Raw genomic sequence first — 22,777 nt, forward strand, 5'->3', positions numbered from 1 at the left:
AACCTAATATCGCAAGTAATACCATTCCCCACAGGGCCTACGAAAACCAAAGGGCCTACCGAAAAAACGTTTGACCACGTTTTTTTGTTCGTATAATGAAACATTTAACTAAGATATTTTATTTCATTAATATATTTATATGGTAAGGATAGGCACAGTGTATATACAAAGGGGCAGTCTAATGTCAAGCGGTTTTTGTTGTTGTTGTTCATAAGGTGAGAGACAATAACACAGGAGATACACTTTTCGAGATTTTTTCATTGCAAAATTAGCAACATCTTCAAATGGTGTTTTTCGCACAATCCCCTTCTCAATGGAGAGTAGTTCAAGGGAAGACAAGGCGCTGCTTCCTACGTGTGAAGCAAGCGGAGTGAGAGCGGCGATAATAACATCATGCTGCAGCAGCAGCACCAACTGCAGAGAGTTTCACTGAAGGCCTACGAAACAGAAGTGCCTAAGGGCCCTGCCTCCAATAGACACTGTACCTTTCAATAACCTCGGGGCATCCGAAGTAATTTGTTTGAAGTAAAAGTTGAAAACACACCAGTGAAGTTGGGCAGCCTCGCTGCACTCCCAACTGACCAGACCCATTGCTAAGTCTGCTTCCCACAAGTTCCCCTGCACCGTACATTGCTGTTGAGTGATTCCGGTGTTCATACTGTGCTTGGGTATACGTTTTAGTTTTACTCCTCTATCATTGCCAATAGACCTTGTCATCAAACACAATTAAGGCTCTCCAGAAGTCATCGTCATGAAGGTGGAATTCTCTGCGGTGGTCTTTATATTTATTTGTTTGCGTGCTACGCGCCATTTGAAAAATCTTTTCTGCTCTAAAACGTGCTTGTTTTTCAGCTCAGAGTAATTCTCACAAGCGGTGTGTCAGTCTCTTGAGCAGAAAGCGCAGTCGTAATTTTGCATGGGTCGCTGAAGTTATAGGAATGTGGCATTGCTGCCACATTGAAAGCTCAGAGCTCTCAATGGAATTGGGATACCTCCAATTGGTCATTTTGAGAGAGGTAACACTTTAGTGTCTATTTACATGGCAGGTATACACTCGTGTATGTTTTTGTCCATGTGAATGTAAATATGTGTATATGAAAACACAAACGGAAATTTATATCCATTGTAATTTGTATTAATACATTACCCCCCTCCCCTCTCTGGCCTTCGCACCTGATTGGCTCACAGGTGACGACATCACATTTATCCCCTCTCTTTAAGACCGAAACATGAGGATCTCTCCACAAATCTGGCTGTCGCCTGATGAGGCTGGATGTAATTACGAGCGAACCGTCGCACTCGAATTGTAAATGCTCTGCGTTTGCTCTCCAACACACGGGTGTGCTGTACTAGTGTAGTAAGTTGCAGGTGGCTTGGACGACGTGGTTGGAGGCACACTTATTTATTAATACCAACTTGTGTACAGTAACGGGTACACACAGCACTTGAAGGGGTATCGTCCCCTTCACTCGTCTAACAGGGAGACACAACGTCTAACCCTGCTAACCTACGCCGAGTCCTCCACTACGGAGCTAGGGGAGGCTACCTCTCCCAGCCCTGGTCAAGCTGGGATCCCGGCACCCTGAGTCTCCAGACCGGCTCTTATAAGAACGTCAGTCTGGGCTCTCGGGGCCACGCCACCGGCTTGCCCTGGTCGGTCCTGACAAGGACAGCGAGCCAGGGGAGCTCCGGGGCCTATTCTAGCTGGTCTTCACTCTTCGCTGGTTAAAGCTAACACTCGACCTCGAGCCCTCCGGCTCACCACCTTTTATAGCACTCGGCCCCCGGGAGGGGCCCGTGGGGGATGCAGGTGCGGACGTCGGTGTGAGCATCTCCTCTGTGTACGGCCCTAACCACGCCCCTTGTGTTTGTTACCCATCCGTGCCCATACATCTACACAATTACACCTCTACATCACCCCCCCCCCCCCCCCGTACAGCCCGCAGCCATCCCCGGCTGCAACAAAATCACAATAAAGGTGCATCACCCCCCCAAAACCGTGTGTGCCTCGCGTCATTTTAACAAGAACAACAATAATAACAACAGGAAACAGAAAAAAAAATAACCCGACGCACCCCCCCTGAATAAATACCCCATTCCGCAAAACCAACATATATACACGCACTCCGGACGCCCCCCCCTCCTTCCGCAAGGGCCCCCCAACGGCCGACCTCACAAAAGTCTGCGCGTTTTGGCGCGCATTCTCGCGGCGGGCCGCCCCAGCTCGCCCAGTGGCGGGTGTCGACAGTCCGGGTGCGAGAGTGTCTGGCTTCGCTGCTGAGTGACCCCCGACCCCCCCGGAAGGGGTTGCCGGTCGTGGACCCGTCACTCCTGGTGCACCTGGAGATGGAACAGTCGGTGTCAGGTTAGGCGAAAGCAGCGAAGCCGGGGAGTCGGCGGACCCCTCACACGTTTGGCCATGCGTGTGTGTGTGAGAACCCCGGGGCGGCGCAATGAACGGTTTCAACCTGGAGGGGTGCACGTACCACAGACGCTTCCCCCACTTGACACGTACACATTGCGGCCGCAAGACCTGTATGACCTCCACGGGCCCCCGCCACGGCCGCACCAGCTTCGACGAGGTCGCCAGTGGCACCTGGGGACAGTGCAACCATGCCCTGTCCCCCGGTTTCCATTGGAACACATGTGCCCACCCCAGCCTAAGCCTCTCATTCGCCTTTTGGCGGAGTTCAGAATTTTGCACGGCCGCTTCCCGCGCCTCTGTTAATTTCCCGATGTTAAATTTAACGTGGTCGCACAATTTAGACTTCGCCTAAGGCGCCGAAAGCTTCAGCTGAGTCGTCACAGGCGGGTTAGCCTCGCGGCCATACATTAAGAAGAAAGGTGAAAATCCGGTGGCCGCATGGGGAGCCATCCTGTAGGCTTGCAACACACCCGCAATGCGAAGGTCCCAATCTGTCTGGGATTCCGATACCTGCTGGGACAGCATGTACGTGATAGTCCGATGCAGCCGTTCCACCATCCCGTCAGTTTGTGGGTGATATGGGGAGGTCCGAATTTTCTCCGTACCCAAGAGGTCGCACACCTCGCGGAGGAGTTTCCCCGAAAAATGTTTACCCTGGTCAGTCAGCAGCCGTTCCGGAGCACCCTTGTCGAGGACGTAGCCCTGGACAAAGGCCTCTGCGACGGCTGCTGCCGACTGGTTGGCCAGGGGCCAGACCATGGGCCATCTCGTGAAGTATTCGACCCCTGTCAATAAGTACCTATTTCCCCTGGGTGTAGCGGGAAATGGCCCGAGAATATCCAGAGCAACGAGCTCGTTAATCCGGGAAACCTTTATGGACTGCAGCGGAGGGTTGGACCCCCTCGCTGGTTGCTTCCACTGCGCGCATTGAGTGCACGACCCCAGGAGATCCCCCACGTCCTTTGCCATGCCCGGCCAGAAGAAATCGAGCTGGAGCATGGCAAGGGTCTTGTGAGTCCCCAAGTGCACGAGCCGCTCATTCGCAGCCCACACCACTTTACCCCTCAATGCTGCAGGCACCACCAGCCGTTGGCGGCGGGATTTCCCGTCCCAGTGCATTAAAAGCCCCTGGAACAACCCCCACGAGTCAACGTTCGCCGCCCCCTGACCAACCCCCCCCGATGCGACGGCGCAGAGCGAGGAGGGAGGTGTCCTCCATTTGGAGGCGTCCCCACTCCGCAACGGACAACCCCAGCAAGGAATCCCTCCCTTCTTGCTCGATAGGACCCGAAGCTGAAGGCGCATCGGCGGCGGCCACAAGGACCGAATCCGTGGTCACGTTCGGGGGCCTACAACGCCCCGAACCCAAGAGGCAAGCGCACTCTGAAGTGGGCGGCAACCGCGACAGAGCATCAGCGTTCGTGTGGCGGACGCCCTTATGATATGTGGTGACAAAGTCGTAGTCTTGGAGAATCTCCAACCATCGAGACAACTGTCCCGATGGTTGTTGAATCCGCAGGGCGTACTGCAGCGCCGCATGATCTGTACGGACGGTGAAACGTCGACCGTACAGATACGGGCGGTACTGCTGAATGAAATAAACGATCGCCAATAGTTCACGACGGGTAACGCAGTACCGTTGTTCCGCCGGAGACAACACCCGACTACCGTAAGCCACCACATGCTCGACGCCACCAATGAGCTGGGACAGCACGCCCCCAATGCCCGTGTTACTTGCGTCTGTATCGAGCAAGAAGGGTTGTGAGAAATCGGGATAATTCAATGGCGGAGCCGCCACCAGGGCATCCCGGAGGGAGCGAAAAGCAGCCTCCTCCTCCGGCCCCCAACGAAACCTGACTCCCTTGGACGTCAAGGCATGCAAGGCTTTCACGATCGTAGCGAAGTCAGCCACAAACCGTCGGTAGTACGACGCAAACCCAATGAAACTCCTGACCTCCCCCACCGAGGTGGGAGTCGGCCAGGAGCTGACGCATTTCGTTTTGGCGGGATCAGTGGATATCCCCAAGCGTCCAACAATATGACCCAAATACCGCACCGATTCGCGGAGCAAATGGCACTTCTGCGGTTAAAATTTCAAATTGGCAGCCCGCATTTTGAGAAAAACAGCACACAACCTCTGGAGGTGTTCATCGAATGTTTTGCTAAAGACGATGACATCGTCCAAGTAAATTAAACACGAATCCCATTGCAAGCCCGCCAAGACCAGTTCCATTAACCGCTGAAAAGTTGCCGGCGCAGAATGTAAGCCCATCGGCAAGCGGTTACATTGGAAAAGGCCGTGCGGTGTACGGAAAGCAGTCTTAGGTTTAGATTCGTCATCCAGAGGAAGCTGCCAGAATCCAGAAAGTAAATCCAGGGTGGAAAAGAATCGCGCCCCCGCCAAGGCATCAAGTGACTCATCCATTCGAGGAAGCGGGTACGCGTCGGCTACTGAAATGTTGTTCAACCGCCGAAAGTCGACACAAAACCGCAGTGAGCCGTCGTATTTTTTCACCAAAACGATCGGTGCGCCCCATGGGCTGTTGGAAGGGGATATGATATCGGCGGTTAGCATGTCGTCAACGGCCGATTTGACATGATCCTTTTCGGCGGGACTCAACCGAAAGGGATTTTGGCGGATTGGCGCGCTGTCACCCGTGTCAATGTGGTGTCGCAGCAATTTAGTACAACCAATATCAAATTTGTGTTGACTAAAAAAGTCGGCAAACTCTTTCAGGAGAACTCGCAGCCTCTCACGCTGTGAGTCGGACAGGTCCACCGATCCCGCGCAAAGCGCATCCAGCCATCCGTCATCACAGTCCGAATGCGGTCACGACGGAGGATCGGTGCTCACCTGACCCACGAGCGGTTCCTCATAGGGTGCCGGCGTTGCGTGTGCAAGCACGGTCCCTTGAGGAACCACGGCCGTTCGCGATTCCACATTAAGGACTGCAATGAAGGGGTCCCCATCCCCTTTCACCATGGTCTGAGCCGCTAGTAAATCGGGTCCATTGACCCCGGCTCGAGATGGTCCCAACAAGACCCCCCGATCCGCAACCCCCTCAGCAAACGGCCGACGCAACCTAAGAGGGACGAGCATCTGAGCTCCCGGGGGTACGCGTACAGTTCTCGCCACGAGCGCCTGCACGGTCGCAAATGCCCGACGCTCCGTGGCGGGGGAAGACAAAAATGTTACACGTCGGCCCGACGGGAGTTCGATGCACCCCTGGTCGATCAATATACGGATAGGCATTTTGGCCAAGAAATCCGTCCCCAACAGGCACGGAACCGCCAGCGAAGAGGAAACCAATACAGGCCCGGATAATTTAATGTCCCCAATGCAAATTTTGGCGCAGATCTGCCCAATGATGCCCAGTGAGCCTCCGTTAGCAGCATAGCATGGCACGTCAACGGGGAGCAAAGGACGGCTTTGAACGGGAAGGATGTTATAAATCAAATCAGATATAATGGTCGCCGATGCTCCCGTGTCAATTAAAATCTGCACCTCAACCCCATCAATGTGACCAACCATGACCGACGACCCCGCCGATGCTGCAACGACACGATGGGCGAGCTCCGACCACTGGCCCGGTTGGAGCGCTCGCCGCATTTCAGAACAATCTGACGCAACGCCCGGCGATTTTCGAGCCCTGTTTGTTTCAGCGAGTGAGTGTGTGACAGATGTGTGCATGGGCCAAACGTGTGAGGTGCCACGACTCGCCGTATTTCTCTGCTGGAGCTTGGGTGGAGGCGGCGCGGCGTCCTGACGAGGTGTCGCCCCGCGCTGACGAGGAGGCCGGCATCCCGAAGCCACGTGGCCTTGAAGGCCACAGTTGTAGCAGCGTGTGAGCGCCCCAGATGGCCTGGGCTGCTCCTGGCGGCTCGGTCCGTTCCGAGCCTGTGGTCCCGCAGATCTCCATTCCCCCCGCCGCTCCACCCCGCAGACCTCCTCCGATGGGAGGGTGGGAGCCGCCATGGCATGGCCAGCCACCCCCTTGGCGGCCTTGCGACGCAGGGACCGCGCGACCAGCAAGGAAGACATCTCTGTGTCGTCTTGAGCCAAAACGGCGACGTCCAGCTCGTCCGCGAGTAGCAACAGCTTTTACGCCACCATAGCGTCCACTCCCTCCTCGTCCATCCGCGGAAAAGCTGCCTTCGCCAGGGCCAGGAGAGCCGTCCGGAAAGCCAGAGGCGATTCGTTGGCACCTCGATGGCGATCGTGGAACAGCTGCCTGCAGTCCGAAGGTGGGCCGTAGACAGCGGACAGCAGCTGCAGCGCCAAGTGCAGCGTGGCGCGCTTTTCCTTAGGCGCCAAGGTGAGGGTAGCCAGGGCGTCGTTGTCCAGCATCGCCGGCAGCGCGCGTAGTGCTTCGCCGTCCGTCCAGTTCGCCATCTCCTGATGAGCGAGGAACCGTCTCTTGAAGCCGCCCCAGTCCCCGTCCGCGCCCACCAACTCTTTGAGAGGCGGCAGTCGCTGCTGTAACGCGACGTCCGTGGCTGTGGATCGCGCTCCGTTGTTCCCGGCGCTCTGTACAGTGCGGGTGGGCTGCGAGTATGGCATCGCCGGTCGCTCCGTTGTCGACGCCCTGGCCGGTGTTGATGATGTCACGGCTTCTGCTTGGCCCTCGGCGGTCATCTGAAGCAGGCCGGCCCCGCCCTCTGCTCCCACTGTAGCGATGGCGGGAAATTTGACTGCGAGCCGCGTCGGGGTGGCGGGAAACGGCGCCGCACATCGGCTGCCGTCGTCGTCCCGCGCAGCCCCCCCAGCCCCCAGCCGCGTGATCTCCTCCAACGTGGCGGCCGCAGCGTAGAGCAACTCCGCCAGGTGGGAGTGAGCCAGCCGAAGTCCCTCGGCCGACGCATCCCCCCCTTCCTGTCGTAGCGGCGCGGGTGTACTCGGCCCCGGCTGCTCGGATCCAACCTCGGCCATCTCTGGTGCCGAGTCGGCCGAGGTGTCCTCCATCTCCGACTCCCTGGTACGTGTCGTCCCTCGTGTGTCCATTGTTGCACGATCACTTCTGACCCCAGATGTAGTAAGTTGCAGGAGGCTTGGACGACGTGGTTGGAGGCACACTTATTTATTAATACCAACTTGTGTACAGTAACGGGTACACACAGCACTTGAAGGGGTATCGTCCCCTTCACTCGTCTAACAGGGAGACACAACGTCTAACCCCGCTAACCTACGCAGAGTCCTCCACTACGGAGCTAGGGGAGGCTACCTATCCCAGCCCTGGTCAAGCTTGGATCCCGGCACCCTGAGTCTCCAGACCGGCTCTTATAAGAACGTCAGTCTGGGCTCTCGGGGCCACGCCACCGGCTTGCCCTGGTCGGTCCTGACAAGGACAGCGAGCCAGGGGAGCTCCGGGGCCTATTCTAGCTGGTCTTCACTCTTCGCTGGTTAAAGCTAACACTCGACCTCGAGCCCTCCGGCTCACCACCTTTTATAGCACTCGGCCCCCGTGAGGAGCCCGTGGGGGATGCAGGTGCGGACGTCGGTGTGAGCACCTCCTCTGTGTACGGCCCTAACCACGCCCCTTGTGTTTGTTACCCATCCGTGCCCATACATCTACACAATTACACCTCTACACTAGTAACCAACTGGCATGTTTTGTTTATGTTCTAGATTTGAAGCTTTCGTGACTGCAAGGATTCATATTCTTAGGTTTTTTTCGGTAAAGTCACGTAGGTAAAAAATTAAAATTAATAAAAGTAAAATAAAATAAAAATAAAAATCACGACGTTTCGGAGGCAACACAAGCTTCCGTCTTCAGGCGGAACTGTCACAGCACGATAGCTGTATCAAGTGAGAGAAATTCCAATAATTTGTTTTTGTTTATGTGACAAACCTTACTAATTGACTTTGTCTGGTGGTGACGGGTTTAACGACACATTTATATATACACGATCTGAACCCAAGAAACCTCTTATGGATATGAAAACATGTATAGAAACTTAATCAAATAATATAATTGATTATAATAATGAATAAAGCATTACCAAGTCTCAATACTTGTTTCAGAAAGCTTGGTCCAAACTGTCTGGTTTTATTTTTGCACGTGAAAATCAAACGGGGTACAGTACTCGGAGAAGTCACCCAAAAATCTGCAAAGATTAAGATTTAAAACCCACTTACTCTGCTACCACCTTCTGGCAATCTCACAGCACACAACCATATCTGCTTGTCCCACTAACATTACCTCCGAAATGCTGACTGCAAACACGTGTTGCCCTGACACGGATAAAGGCCTACATTTGGTCATGGGGAATGTCTGAGGCAGGAGGGTGGGAAGTCAGAGCTTTACAATCTTGGTGCAGAACAGGTGGTCCTTGTGTTGAAACGTCGGCAGGGATTATGCAGTGCTTGTAAAGTGTGTGACTCTGTTTGATAGAGGCAGCTTACACACTCCACCGCTTCACCAGCGAGAATGTGGTGGAGTCATACGAATTCATCCAGCGGTCAGTAGAGTCAAAAGCCTGCCGATAGTGTGGCGCTGTGCGCAGAGCACTGGACTGACAGTTGGAAGATCGCTGGTACAATTCTAAGTAGTGGAAATGGCTTAGCCCAACATCCCTCCAGCGTTGATATAAATCTTGTTGGAAATAAACAACAGTTTCCCTTTGCAGAGACTTGCCTATGCCACAGGATAGTGGAAATAACCATCCCCGGCTCAGCGCTGCCACCTTAGAACCATGATCAAGAATTTGTTTTAGCTGTATAATGCTTAATTGAGCAGAGAGTGACTGACTTTTGAGTAGCGCTTTCCTCTTTGTATGTATATTGAACTTATTTTGCACCGTACGTAGCCAGCCGTGCTAATCAGAGGTGCGGGGGAAGGACAAAAACTGAACACTGAAAGCAGTATAAGGTTAACATGTAAATCTTTCTGTAGCAACTTGCCTTAAGGTGTACATAGCCTGACACAAGCACTGTGGTGGCAGCACCTCCACTTCGCAGCAAATGTTCGCTGGCGTTGTTTCTGTAGGCACAGGCCTCCACTGCTCGACACTTGCTGGCTCGCGAACATCTAACTTGGCTGTGTGCGTAAACGAACGAGCGAGTGAATATATTAACGGGACTTCGGAATTTATTTCGAGCTGCGCCGTCAGTGATTTACATTTCAAGATCACTTTAAAAACATCTGATCGGGAGTGGTGTTCTCACATGTTCAGACAATTTACTTTATGTAGCGATGGTCTTGCCGTTGCTTTGTTGTAAGTGTCATGGGATAGAAGGGCAGAGACTAAATAGTCAATTGTTACATTTGAATAAAATAATTTTTCCTCATTTAGATATATCTTATGCATGCCTCGATCGCAAGAGAATAAACACGTTTAAATTATATCCCCCGTGTGTACGCTTTGTCATTATATCTACGTCACGTAGTCATAAAACGACAGGTCCAAAATTACATTATGTTCCAGTCGTTGAAGGAAGGTGAGCTTGTGGCGTTTTCACAGTGCCAAAGGCACAGTTCCCCTGTTCAGACGAGTGTGGGGGCATTGCTCATCGCCATCAGTGGCTTCTGACATGCCATAGTCCCATTCGAAATTTCCACTGCTCTATTTCTATGTGCTCTGAATCAGGATCATTGCCCAAAACATCACCTATTATTAGTTTTTTCTTTAAAAGCCACAGTTTTATTATTGACGAATCTGTTAATTTTCATGTGTTGTTTTTGATCCGTTTCATCGTTGTACTTACTTTTTTTTATTATTCCTTTGGAATATTTGCGAGCCGGGTTACTCTTGCAATTGAGACGATCCTGGTCTCTTGAGTTTTAAACCTGGTTAGTAAACTTGAGAACTTGAACAATGTTAACTTCTCACGGTGTTGTTAACCTTCAAGAGGTCGATGGATTAAGTCGATCTCCAACCAGGATGTGAACTTGTGACCTTCTGATTTGTGAGCTGTCGCTATGCCGCAGTGCCACGAGGCTGGATAGTGTGTAAATCAAGTATGATTTGTATACTCTTAGGTTTTTTCGGTAAAGTCACGTAGGTAAAAACAAATAAATTAAATCACAACGTTTCGGAGGCAACACAAGTCTCCGTCTTCAGGTGGGACCGTCACAGCCAAATTCACTGTGGCTGTGACGGTTCCACCTGAAGACGGAGACTTGTGGTGCCTCCGAAACGTCGTCATTTAATTTAGTTATTTTTATTTTTCGATTTAAAGCTTTCGTGACTGCAGGGATTCATCTTCTTGGTTTTTTCGGTAAAGTCACGTAGAAGGGAAGTAATAAAATAATAAAAATAAAACATAATAAAATGAAACAATTCTCACGACGTTTCGGCCACAACGCAAGCAGCCGTCCTCAGGTGAAGAATGAGACACTTCAAGCTAGGAACTTACATATAAGCTGGGTTGGGGGTGGTAGAAGAGCGCCTTAACAAAAAGAATGTGCATATCAAGATGAGTTTAGCATATAAACTCATCTTGATATGCGCATTTCCCATGTATATGCTAAACTCATCTTGATATGCACATTCTTTTTGTTAAGGCGCTCTTCTACCACCCCCAACCCAGCTTATATGTAAGTTCCTAGCTTGAAGTGTCGCATTCTTCACCTGAGGACGGCTGCTTGCGTTGTGGCCGAAACGTCGTGAGAATTGTTTCATTTTATTATGTTTTATTTTTATTATTTTATTACTTCCCTTCTACGTGACTTTACCGAAAAAACCAAGAAGATTATTTTTATTTTATTCTATTTTTTACCTACGTGACTTTACCGAAAAAAACCTAAGAATATGAATCATTGCTGTCACGAAAGCTTCAAATCTAGAATATGATTTGTATTTTTATAACACGTGACATTATTAAAGCACGATGAATGCAATTGCCATGCAAAGCAAAAGTCATTATATTCCATCCATGCTACTGTTGCTTTCTTTGCATAAAAAATGATCCTTATGGAGCTCTGAAAGCTAGAGGTTTTTTTTACATCTGCTCACAATATACCACATTACAATGACATCTCAACGTGAATAATTTAATAATTTAAAATATATGCGACCCAATGAAATGCGTTTTGCAAGAAAACTCGAGTTCTGTTTTCGGTTGCTACTAGATAAAGATTAGAAAAAAATCGCCCAATTTTATTTTATTTTTACTATTGGTATGAGGCCACGAGACAAATTTATTTCCATTCTTAACTCGTAGCTAGCAGTTGCACCAAAATGTCGAGGACTTACCCAGGAGGATGGTGTCACAGAACAGCGTCATCATAAATTACTTCATTCGCCCCCTTTGTGCACACCATTCAATTAGATGTCCTACAAATAGTGGTAATCGTGTGCAAATCGATCAACATGCGAAAGTCTCGGAGCTCGAAGGAGTCAAAATCAACCAAAAAGTAATATTATTAGATTTGTGTCCAGTCATTGGTGGCGAGATGGAAACCGTTAGCTACACTTGGGAACCCAATTTGAACCCACGGTGACTGTTATCCACATTCCATCTCGTGGATGTGACTCAGTTCTCACATGTTGTTTTGGGCCCCCCCTCCGCCTCCCGAGCCACATTGGCCTCCTCAGCTTTCAAATTAGAATTTGGACCAACATCCTGGAACATGGCCTACACTTGTCAATCTAGTTCACGGTGATTTGTGGCCACCCCTATTTAGCGCCACAGGTTGTGCTTTTATGTGCAGTTGTCGTAGTCAGCAGCAGTAGTAGTGCATGCAAACATCTGGAGAGAACCCTCAGATTAAAAATGCTTAATTTTTCAAGGGTGACGCCTGGCTCACGAAATCAATTTAGAGTATATGCGAAATAGGAAAGTAAACAAAAAACGACAGTGAAAAGTGTGATAATCATAATCAAAACACAGAGACTTACAGTAAATATTCAACCATCAGAAAACAATTAAGTTGCGTATACTGTTTTCAAATTGATCTTTGATTGATTTATTCGTAAACTATTTTAAACGTAAACTGTCGAATCTATCCGGGTGCAGTTAAATCGCGCGACTCGATTTCCTCACGCAAGCCAAACGCTCGTGAACAGCATAAGCCAAACATTCCAATACTCCTTCCTGCAAAGGAGTCTTAAAAATAACCGAAGCTCTCCTGGTTAAACAAATATTATTATTGTTGATATTTAAATCTCAGGAAGATACACTTTTAAATGAGGTATTGTTCAAAGCGCTTGCATTCAAATTGATGAGGGCAATTGTCCATTTGAAACTGGCTGGAAGGGAATCATTTTAACCATATTGTGCTGTGCATGAGGAGCATATGGGTCGATATCAGTATTTATAAACGTATTTACACATAGGATGTAACACAGGAGTGTGGAGGTGATTCATATTTCACTGCTGGGTAATGGCACGACTGGACAGTGGTAGGATTCAGCAATAATAAACCCATACATATTGTTTGTTGATGCTGCCGCTATTGCTGATGTGGCGTTGGCAGCGGTGCACAAGTGCGAAAATAACAACATTCGTCAAGAACACTGCCTTAAAATAAAAATAATATATGAATAGGCAAAGTGTTGGCCATTCGCTTTCCATCATAGTGACATGACTGCCTCAGCCATACAGACTGCCAACTGGCCAATTTAGATTCCGTACGAGGAGTGTTGCAACGCCTTCGTTCGTGAACACAAAGTATGGTGTACTTTGCAATATATGAAAACAATACTTTAATCCCTGAAGTAAAAACCTCGTAATTGGTAAAAAAAAAAAAAAAGTTTCTGCAGTTATTGCAAAATGTCAATGCTTTCCCACCTGATGATGGACGCTTGTGTTGTGCCCGAAACGTCGTGATTTATTTTATTTTATACCTACATGACTTTACCGAAAGAACCAAAGAGTATAGATTAATTTATTATAGACAATGCACCATAGCTACACCGCCACTTCAATTCCATTTTTAACATTCAAATCACGAAGACATGTTACATCTTGAATCTGGCAATCCATTTCAATCAGGTTCTGTGTATGTTGAATGCCACTGGAACAGGCTCAGACTGCGCAATCATGTGAGAACATGTGCGAAAGTCTTGCAAAAACAACAGCCAGGGATGAACACAACATGTGCATTGGCTTTAAGTTTTGGTTTTAGAATATGAATCAACTTTCAAGTTTTTTTTTTATATCGAACTAGGTTATGAACTCACTGCACGAGAGTGCACGGTTTATTGGCATACGCTGGGAATTTGAAATGTAACTCAGCGTCCCAGCAGCAGTGCTGGATCATTGTTCTCTTGCTGTTCCGTAGCCGTTGTGAACTCTCGCCAGCCAGCCAATTTGCACGGCGATTTCACACATTTAAATTCTGAGAAGTGAAGTTTTATGATGAATAAAATGGAGGTTGTCACACAGCAAGGTTTTTTTTGCGTGCTGATTTGGGGGTGATGGAAGTACACCCGTATAACTTAATTCATGGTCTATATCAGAGAGGAGGACCGTTTACTTGCAAGGTGTAGCACAATACAGTAATGTTGAGGATAGGGTTGCTAAACGACAACCGGTGAACCGGTAACCGCTGTTATAATCGGTTACCGGTTCTGGAAGCAGCGGACCGGTTATCGATTCCAGCCGAATTTTAATAACAAATGCACTGATTGGCAGGCGTCGACGTGCAAATGGCACGACGGCCTAAGTCACCAACATGGTAAATTCTCCCTCCGATTCTAAGTTAGCAATGCTATTTTCAGCGTGAGATATTTCTCTATGCATCCTCTGGCAATGTCAAATATTTGTTTACACTACTGAGGGGAAAACCTCAATGAGCCTCCATACTTCTTGGTTAGAAGATCTCGCATGAAGAATGTTGAATGTGGGAGGGGACCAGGCTACCCAGGATGCAGGGGAATGACTGCACAGGTGTGTGTTGTGTACTCACAGCAGCTGGATGTCCCACAGATCAATCGACGGTGGATGTATAACATTGCACTTCTTACCATATTTGCCGTTAAAGTTTTTTTTTTGTACCCGGACTTCCAAGAATATTTGAAAGGAATGTGCCAAATAGCAGAAACTTTTAAGTAAAATATGTATGTGCGTACACACAATATGTACGTGTGCATGTAAATAAGGATTGGGCATTTTTGGTCATGTAGACCGCATACCCAGTCTTCACATGCCCAAGCAGGTTTTGATTGTATAGATAGAGGTGACTTCAAAGGGCATGGTGTAAGCTAGAGAAGAGGTGGGTTCCTGTGGTACATTCAAACGAATGGCTGAGGGGACAATGCCGGTGATGAACTCCTAACACATGGGCCTGTCCCTTGACCTTCTGCCAGCAAACTTTCAACGGATCACTTGACCTCAAAGTGCACCTAGCCTGGCACACACGATTGCAGTGACACGCGTGAATTTCAGCTCTTGTTGTGCACAATGACAGCTGTATGTTTGCCTGTGCTGTGTATGACATGGTGTCGTAGCGGTTAGCGCACTTCATTAGAATTCATACGAACCAGTTTCAATCCCTGGCCGACATTTAATATGTATGCTGTTATGCATTGCAGCTCCTTGCGGGCAGAACATCACGGCGCTGAATGGGACAATTTATTCGCCAGCGTATCCCGATGACTACCCCGACTTCCAAGATTGCTTCTGGCACATCCACGTTCCACCGGGGAATGGAATTTATATAAACTTCACACAGCTGAAAACGGAACCCGTGTATGACTTCATCACCGTCTGGTAAGTAGAGAGAATTGACCCATTCGAAGGCTTTCAGTGCCAAGAAGCCCCTATTTATCTTGAATTGATGGGAATGTATTTAAAACTCAACTTTTTTTTTTCATCGTGCTTGATTTGAAAGTCACTTTTTAAACGCTGACAATGTTCAAAGAAAAATTTGCTTTTGAGAGTGTAATTTGGTGGATTCTTGCGCGTATGTCTCTCTGTATGTACATATGTCCCAGTATCGGACACCCTAACAATAATTGAGGACTTAGTCCAACATGGATTGAATTCTGATGCACCTGCGCTGGTTAGGCATTGCCTCACCAACACCTATTTTACCTGGAATGGCACCTTCTACAAACAGAATGAGGGTACCCCTATGGTCTCCCCTTTGTCACCAGTTATAGCCAACATGTTCATGGAAAAGTTTGAATCAGACGCCATCCAGACATCCACCCTGCGTCCTTCCCTGTGGAAGAGGTATGTGGATGACACTTGCGTCATCTGGCCACATGGCCTCCCAGCATTGAACCACTTCTTGGACCACATCAATTCTAGACACCCATCCATCAGATTCACCATGGAAGTGGAGAAAGACGGTAAACTACCATTCTTGGATATTCTGTTTGAGAGGAGGCCTGACGGATCCTTGGGACATTCTGTCTACAGGAAAGCCACCCACACAGATTCCTACTTGAAACCGGATTCCCACCACCACCCATCTCAAAAGAATTCTCTCATCAAAACGCTATACCACAGAGCCCATGGCATTTTTGACAAACACCACCTGACCGGTGAATTAAGACATGTACATCGGGCCCTCAGGATGAACGGATACTCTGACCGTACTATCCGCCAAGCTGTCTCTCCCATCACACAGAAACAGCCACATGAAACTCCGACCAAAACCATCACGTTACCATACATAGCTGGCGTGACCAAAAAGATCTCCAAAATTCTAAACAAACATAAGATCCAAGTCCGATTCAGTACAGTGCATAAAATCCGTGATCTGATTCCATCTGTGAAGGATGTCGTTCCTGACTTACAGTATCCTGGAGTCTACAAATTGAGTTGCATTTGTGGTGATTGCTACATTGGAGAAACGAAACGTCATGTTTCTGATCGTGTCCGCGAGCACAAGTCAGATCTGAAACACGGCAGAACTGATTCTTCTGCCGTTGCCGATCATTGCTACAACTCGGTGGGCTCTCATGAAATTGTCTTTTCCGAGACCAAGGTTCTCTGCAAACCTCCCGGCTACCATCAAAGTTTTGTACACGAAGCAATACAAATATACAAACACAGACATAATTTCAACCGTGATGATGGGTTCAAACTTAGTAATCATTGGAAAGATGTTATCAACCACGCAAAAAAGACTTAATTACAATTTTTTAGACCATCTTATCTGACAGGCACTATTTTACTTATTTTACCGAGTGTTAACATCTCCAGTTATTTTTTAACAGTACTCTCTTCATTGTTCAGCCAGCATTGGTATAAACATGGGCATTTTCGTTCTTTTGTCTATCATGTGTATCAGACCTCCCCTCCCCCTCTCTGTCCATTGTGTTGGCGTGTGCAGTAGTTTGTCGCTTGCGCACAATCGCTTCCACGCCGTCGCCCACCCTTTTGGCCCCGCCCCCCCTCCCTCCCAATACGTTCCATTCATTGGCTACCATATTCTGATGAGCTCCCCCCTCCCTCTCCTCCCCCCTCAACTCGCTTTTAAGGGATTACATCTTGAATCATTGCCTCACTTGATGCAGCTAATCTGGCTGTGACGGTCCCACCTGATGATGGAGATTTGTGTTGCCTCCGAAACGTCGTGATTTTTGTTTTTATTTTATTTTCATTAATTTTGATGTTTTACCTATGTGACTTTACCGAAAAAACCTAAGAATATGTACATATGTGTTTGTGGGTAGTGCGATAGTGAGCGGTAGTGCAATGGTTAGCGTGCTGTGCTACGAACCTGGCCACCCGAGTTCGATTCCCGCTCACGGCCAACACCAGTGACGATTATCTAAATATGTTCTGGGCCTCCCCTAGGTTGACTCAGCCTCAAACGGGTACCTGGTACGATATGTAAACATCGCCACTGGGTAGACAAAGGCAGCTGTGGGTGGTTCTGACCACCCCCGCCCCCCTCGTGTGCAATTTGAGATGCGAAGTCAAACGGGCATGGAGCCTTGTGTTCTGTGTTGCCCTTAATAGTACGACAACATGGGGGAATTTTGTCTCTGTGAATGTGTGTATCATACACTGCACTGCAATCCTGGCGAGTTAGATTTGACTTCTGGCTTCAGGAGCTGGCGGTATCTAAACATGGCCTGCATACCCCTAGCTCGACTCAGCCATAAATTGCAGTCATGTGCTTTACGTGCAGTGGGTGAGCAGTGGAGAGCATGATGCTGGCAACACACCATCCCCTCCCACGCAGACCAACCCTTAATAGGTGCTCACTAACAGCACTTGCCCTCACAGTTATTTGAGGTGGAACAGAGGGTTTGTGTTTACGTGTGGACTTTGGATCTGGTATAAAAGGCCACTGATGCCGTGCAACTTCATAATTGTATTTAATCTAAATGCTAACAGCCTGTGCTCAAATTTACTTGTGCAACATTATTTTCATTATAGAATGCAAAGCAGCGTCCATGCCATCTGACCTTGATGCATTTATCAAAGTCATTATAATCGGGATTCTCAATAAAATACCAATTTATATATTTTTCCTGGAATTATACAATTTCAATCAATCGGTCTTCCTTTCAATTATTTTCGTGGCATCCCACCCTCTTCCCAACAGACTGATTGTACAAACACAAATATGTCGCTCGAAGGTAAAGATTTTGTTATTCAAATTTTAATGAGGATACATATATATCTTATCAGCTGATGTTCGCTATGGAGTAGCCATTGACGATATGGTGCCACTTTGCAGGTTCACACTTTTGTTTCATTGAGGCAAGGCCTTGAGCCGAGGTTCATGGACGTCTATGGAATGTGTGACGGTCACTTGTTTCGCGTGACGTTCGATCACAGCCTGTGGGCATCATGAGAGATGCTTTAGACAATTCTCTGCATTCTCGCCCAATGTGCTAGCAGTAGGGAGTTGTGTCGTTCTCCCACTACTTGGTCTGGGCTCACCATAGACGTGATGAGCAGTGTCCTGCACTCATTTGTCGATGGACACTTTTGACTTTTTTTCCATTATGTGGTTTGGTGGCATTGGGATACATTGCCCAATTGGCAACCGGAAGAGCTTTGAGTTGAAACCCTGGTTGTTGGTTAACTGAGACTCATATATCGATTTAAAGCTTTCGTGACTAGTGATTCATATTATTGGTTCTTTCGGTAAAGTCACGTAGAAGGGAAATAAAAATAACATAATAAAATTAAATTATCTGTTTCTTCACCTGAGGACGGCTGCTTGCATTGTGGCCGAAACGTCGTGAGAATTGTATTTTATAATGTTTTATTTTTATTATTGTATTATTTCCCTTCTACGTGACTTTACCGAAATAACCAAGAATATGAGACTCATATCGTTAGCTGAGACTCGTATAATCTTCGGGTCTATGATAATTAATTACACATTGTGGGAAGAACCTAGCTGGGATGCATTGTAATTGTTGTGGGGTGAAAAAAGCTGAAATATATTTTTTTCAGAATAAGTACCTGGAAATTCAATCAATTGACCTCACATAACCTATTTGCTGGCTAATTATTAAGCAGGTAACGATTCATCCTGCCAAAAAATCTATACAATTGATGTGATTAAGTGTTGTGATTTAATTTAAGAATCAATAATTTTTGTCTTCTTTTTCAAACATCACTTTCATCGTTCTTCATTTGTGCAATTTATTTTTACTCCGCTAGCCTAATCTGTAAAATTAGCAAATCATTTGCATACAAGTGGAACAAAACGAATGTTTCACACGCAATTCAAATCGTGCACCACTAGCGTAACCACCGATACCGATCAATGGATCACCGAATCATTACACCGTTAACTGATTTATCCCCGGTGGCGGTGCTCGTGTGTTTCAGGGACGGCCCCGATCAGGATTCGCCTAAGTTGGGCCACTTCAGTGGCAATACGGCGCTGGAGTCTGTGTACAGCACGTCCGACCAGGTGCTCATCAAGTTCCACAGCGACTTCTCCACCAGCGGATTTTTTGTTCTCAACTACAACGGTCAGTGTGGCAAGAAGCTGTGACCAACGTGGTGGACTGCGACGAGACAAAATTAATACCAACATTGTTTCGTCCCGTAGAACGAACAAGTGGATGCAAGTGACCTTGAGCGAAAAATCATTGTGGGGGCAAGATGGTGGAGAGTTGTTAACTCCCTCGCTTTTTATGCAGGAGGTTGTGGGTTCGATCCCTGATGCCTGTATGGTTGGAGTTTGCATGTTCTCCCTGTGGTCGTGTGGATTTTTCTCCAGGTCCTCCAGTTTTTCCCTCCACATTTAAAAACATGCGTTTATAGTATTTGTCTGCTATACATTTCCATGTGATAAGCAACTTTGTTGAGCTATCATTTGTGGCCAGGTCACGCTTCTGAAAAAATATATTTTGTTTTTTAATCAACCGGTCAGTCTGTCTCCTCGTTATTTCAGAATCAGAATCTTTATTTAGACTGGTGGAATCCGATGAGCTATGAAGCTCGTTTTCGCAGATGTCTGGTATGGGCGGGTCAGCAAGTTACAACAGCAAACAATGCAAAAACGATAGGAGTGCAACATAGAGAACACGATATGGAGAACGGGCATTGCCCAGAATCGATGATAAATAGCAGTGAGTTAGTTTGTGCCTGTACAATGCTGGCCATGTAGTCCTTTAATTTTTATTTGGGTTATCATTTAAGATTGCAGTAGGTGAGTAGGTAAATCTTGATTTGAAGCTTTCGTGACTGCAGGAATCCATACTCTTTGGTTCTTTCGATAAAGTCGCATGCTTTCCCACCTGATGACGGACGCTTGTGTTGTGCCCGAAACGTCGTGATTTATATTATTTTATCTTATACCTACGTAACTTTACCGAAAGAACCAAAGAGTATGTGAGTAGGTAAATTGAGATAAATAATGGGCATTCCAGTGTCAGAGAATGTAACCCCGTGCTCCTGTTTGGGAAGTTATAAAGTGTGGAAAGTTTAGCTATCTTAGCTCAGTCATCAATTAGGTCACACGCAGCAAGCCGAGAGCAAATGAAACACAAAAAATACATTGTTACAATTATTTTTCTGTCATCCATTGACAAATGGGACGATACGATCACACAATCACTCAGGGCATCAGAACGTACGGTGGGGGGCGGGAGGGGTGGCTTAGTCACAATATAATCGTGGAATGGTGAAGGTGCAGCCCTGCAGTTGCTGACTCACCCCGCTGCGGGCCGAAAGACCTGCACAAGAGGAAGCTCTCGAGAGCTCCCCTGGAGAGGGTATTTGGCCTACTCTTCTATGCCTGCGTATTTTTTTTGTTTACTTGTTTTTAGATATGGCAGTAGTTGCACATAATTCCACCACACACGTGACCTACCTATCTACGAACTGTGGTGAACTCGTTTATGCTGCTGCGTGTACGGAGGCAGTAGTTAGGGGGGACGGATTTGACAAAGTTGCCAATTATTTCAACTGCTGTGCCTGGAGATCATACCGTGACCTCTGCATTTCAAGTGCAGCTTGATAACGCTTACACTGCAGGAGCATCCCCACAATCATGCGTAGTCAATCAGTATAAATCAAGAGAATATGCTACCGAGTCATGGTAAGAATTCGAAATACAGTTAACACATTTAATTTCTTTAGACCCGTAATTGGCATTGACCATTCGTATGTGAGCTACAGCGGGGGGTATTCTCCTGATTGCTGATATGGAATCATGAGTCCCCTCGTCGAATACAACTTGATTCCCAGCTGGGTGGTGAAACCCGCAAAATATATGTTTATCATAAGAGGACTGGGCTGCACGCAGAATAGTGTTAGGTAAGGAAGGGCCTGGCAAGCCTGTTTGGCCTAGTGCAGGGATCAGCAACCTGTGGCTCCGGAGCCGCATGCGGATCTTTAAGAACTGCTTCGTGACGTTTATTAAGGACCACTGTCTTATTTTCACCACAGTGCATTGCGGCTCTTGAAACAAAAATGTCTCTTCTTGTTATTTTGGTTGTCGACTCCTGGCCTCGTGGAAACACCACCTAAACTTGGGTTGCTAACTCTGAGGTACAAAATACTGAGACATATGAATGAGAATACGGTACCTATTTTGCCTGACTATCCGTGCTGAAATCAGGCCAATTCTGCACACTCGGAACCAGTCATATGTTTGAATCGGAATTCTGGCTGCTTAAAATTGGCCAGAATCACCATTCTGGCTGGATACATTCAGGAAAGCTTGGCTGAAATAGATTTGCAATACAATTTGTAATTCTATTGTTTGAAGCTCTATAGCAGAAGCACTGTTAAAATCCCATTCAAATGTATGCTTTTACAAAGGAATTGGCCAAGGAAGAATTATGATTTGTGCAGGAATCATTCCAGGTGGAATCATGGAAATCAAACGTGATTCCTGGAGGCTTTTCCCATCTGTAATGTGAGCTTATGTGCATTTTATTGCAGTCAACAGAGGACATTTTTTTAAAGTTATTGTGAAACATCTAGAGTTGTCCACACATAGTGAATGGCAAGATAGGCATACAGAATGTAAAGCCAGGCATAATACATTTATCAGGACCGTCACACAAAAATGTATTTGTTGCAATCACAACTTAATGGTAATTCCCGGCAGGGCAAGTGAGAACGTGAAATGTTTACAAGGTGAAGAATTGCCAATTTTCGAGTATTAAGTCTCAGGCTTGTCCATACTAATGGATATGGATGTGAGTGGGTGTGGATCACTGAGCCCCAATTCCCCTGCCGAATGCCAGGAATGTGTGAAATAGCACATTAGGTAACGACGCATTTAAATGTGCACTTGATAGTGCTCTGCATAACGTGTTTCACTGTTGCAATTGGTTACGTTTGGGAATCCCTAGTGTGTGCCACAGCGACTGTAGGACACGTATTTGTGTCTAAATGAATAAAATTATTCTTACCTGGGTGACATTGGAATATTGAGAGAATTGGAAGGTCACCAGTAGAAATTTTGGTCAACAGTAAATTTGTCCTGTCCCCATCCATCAGCACCGTGCTTTGTGGTTGTCATTTGGAGGTGAGCAATGCCCCATGCTCGTTTCAATGTGGAGATGGTCATTTGAGTTTGGGAGACATTTTTACTTGACTTTGACTGCATCGTGCACTTGGATACATAACATGAGCAAGTAGGCAATTGATTAATGAGCGTGCAAACATTTTTAATTACTAGAACACATCGTCAAGACTACTATCTAAAGTCATACCAAGTTCTCAACTATTGCTTTACCGAACCTTGACATAAATGATAGTATATATCCGTCTTCTTAGGTTTTTTCGGTAAAGTCACGTAGAAAGTAAAATAAAATAAAAACAAAAAATCACGACGTTTCATCAGGTGGGACCGTCACTGTGACGGTCCCACCTGATGACGGAGACTTGTGTTGCCTCCGAAACGTCGTGATTTTTTGTTTTTATTTTATTTTACTTTCTACGTGACTTTACCGAAAAAACCTAAGAAGATGATTCCTTGCAGTCACGAAAGCTTCAAATCTAGAAGTATATATCCGTGTGTG

The 22,777-nt window shown here is 47.1% G+C and overlaps 1 protein-coding gene across 4 annotated transcripts in view; it reads left to right on the plus strand.

The window, feature by feature from the left end:
- The window catches only part of LOC144938460 (CUB and sushi domain-containing protein 3-like), a 683,443-nt gene that overhangs the window by 554,646 nt on the left and 106,020 nt on the right, over window positions 1-22,777 (plus strand). For all 4 annotated transcript variants that reach the window (XM_078866283.1, XM_078866284.1, XM_078866285.1 and 1 more), the window contains 2 exons: window positions 14,903-15,080; window positions 19,122-19,267. In XM_078866283.1, the coding sequence (XP_078722409.1) occupies window positions 14,903-15,080; window positions 19,122-19,267 (324 nt within the window). The remainder of the gene's footprint in view (window positions 1-14,902; window positions 15,081-19,121; window positions 19,268-22,777) is intronic.

The sequence above is a fragment of the Lampetra fluviatilis genome, chromosome 22 (genome assembly GCF_964198595.1).
Source record: "Lampetra fluviatilis chromosome 22, kcLamFluv1.1, whole genome shotgun sequence".
Lineage (NCBI taxonomy): Eukaryota > Metazoa > Chordata > Hyperoartia > Petromyzontiformes > Petromyzontidae > Lampetra > Lampetra fluviatilis.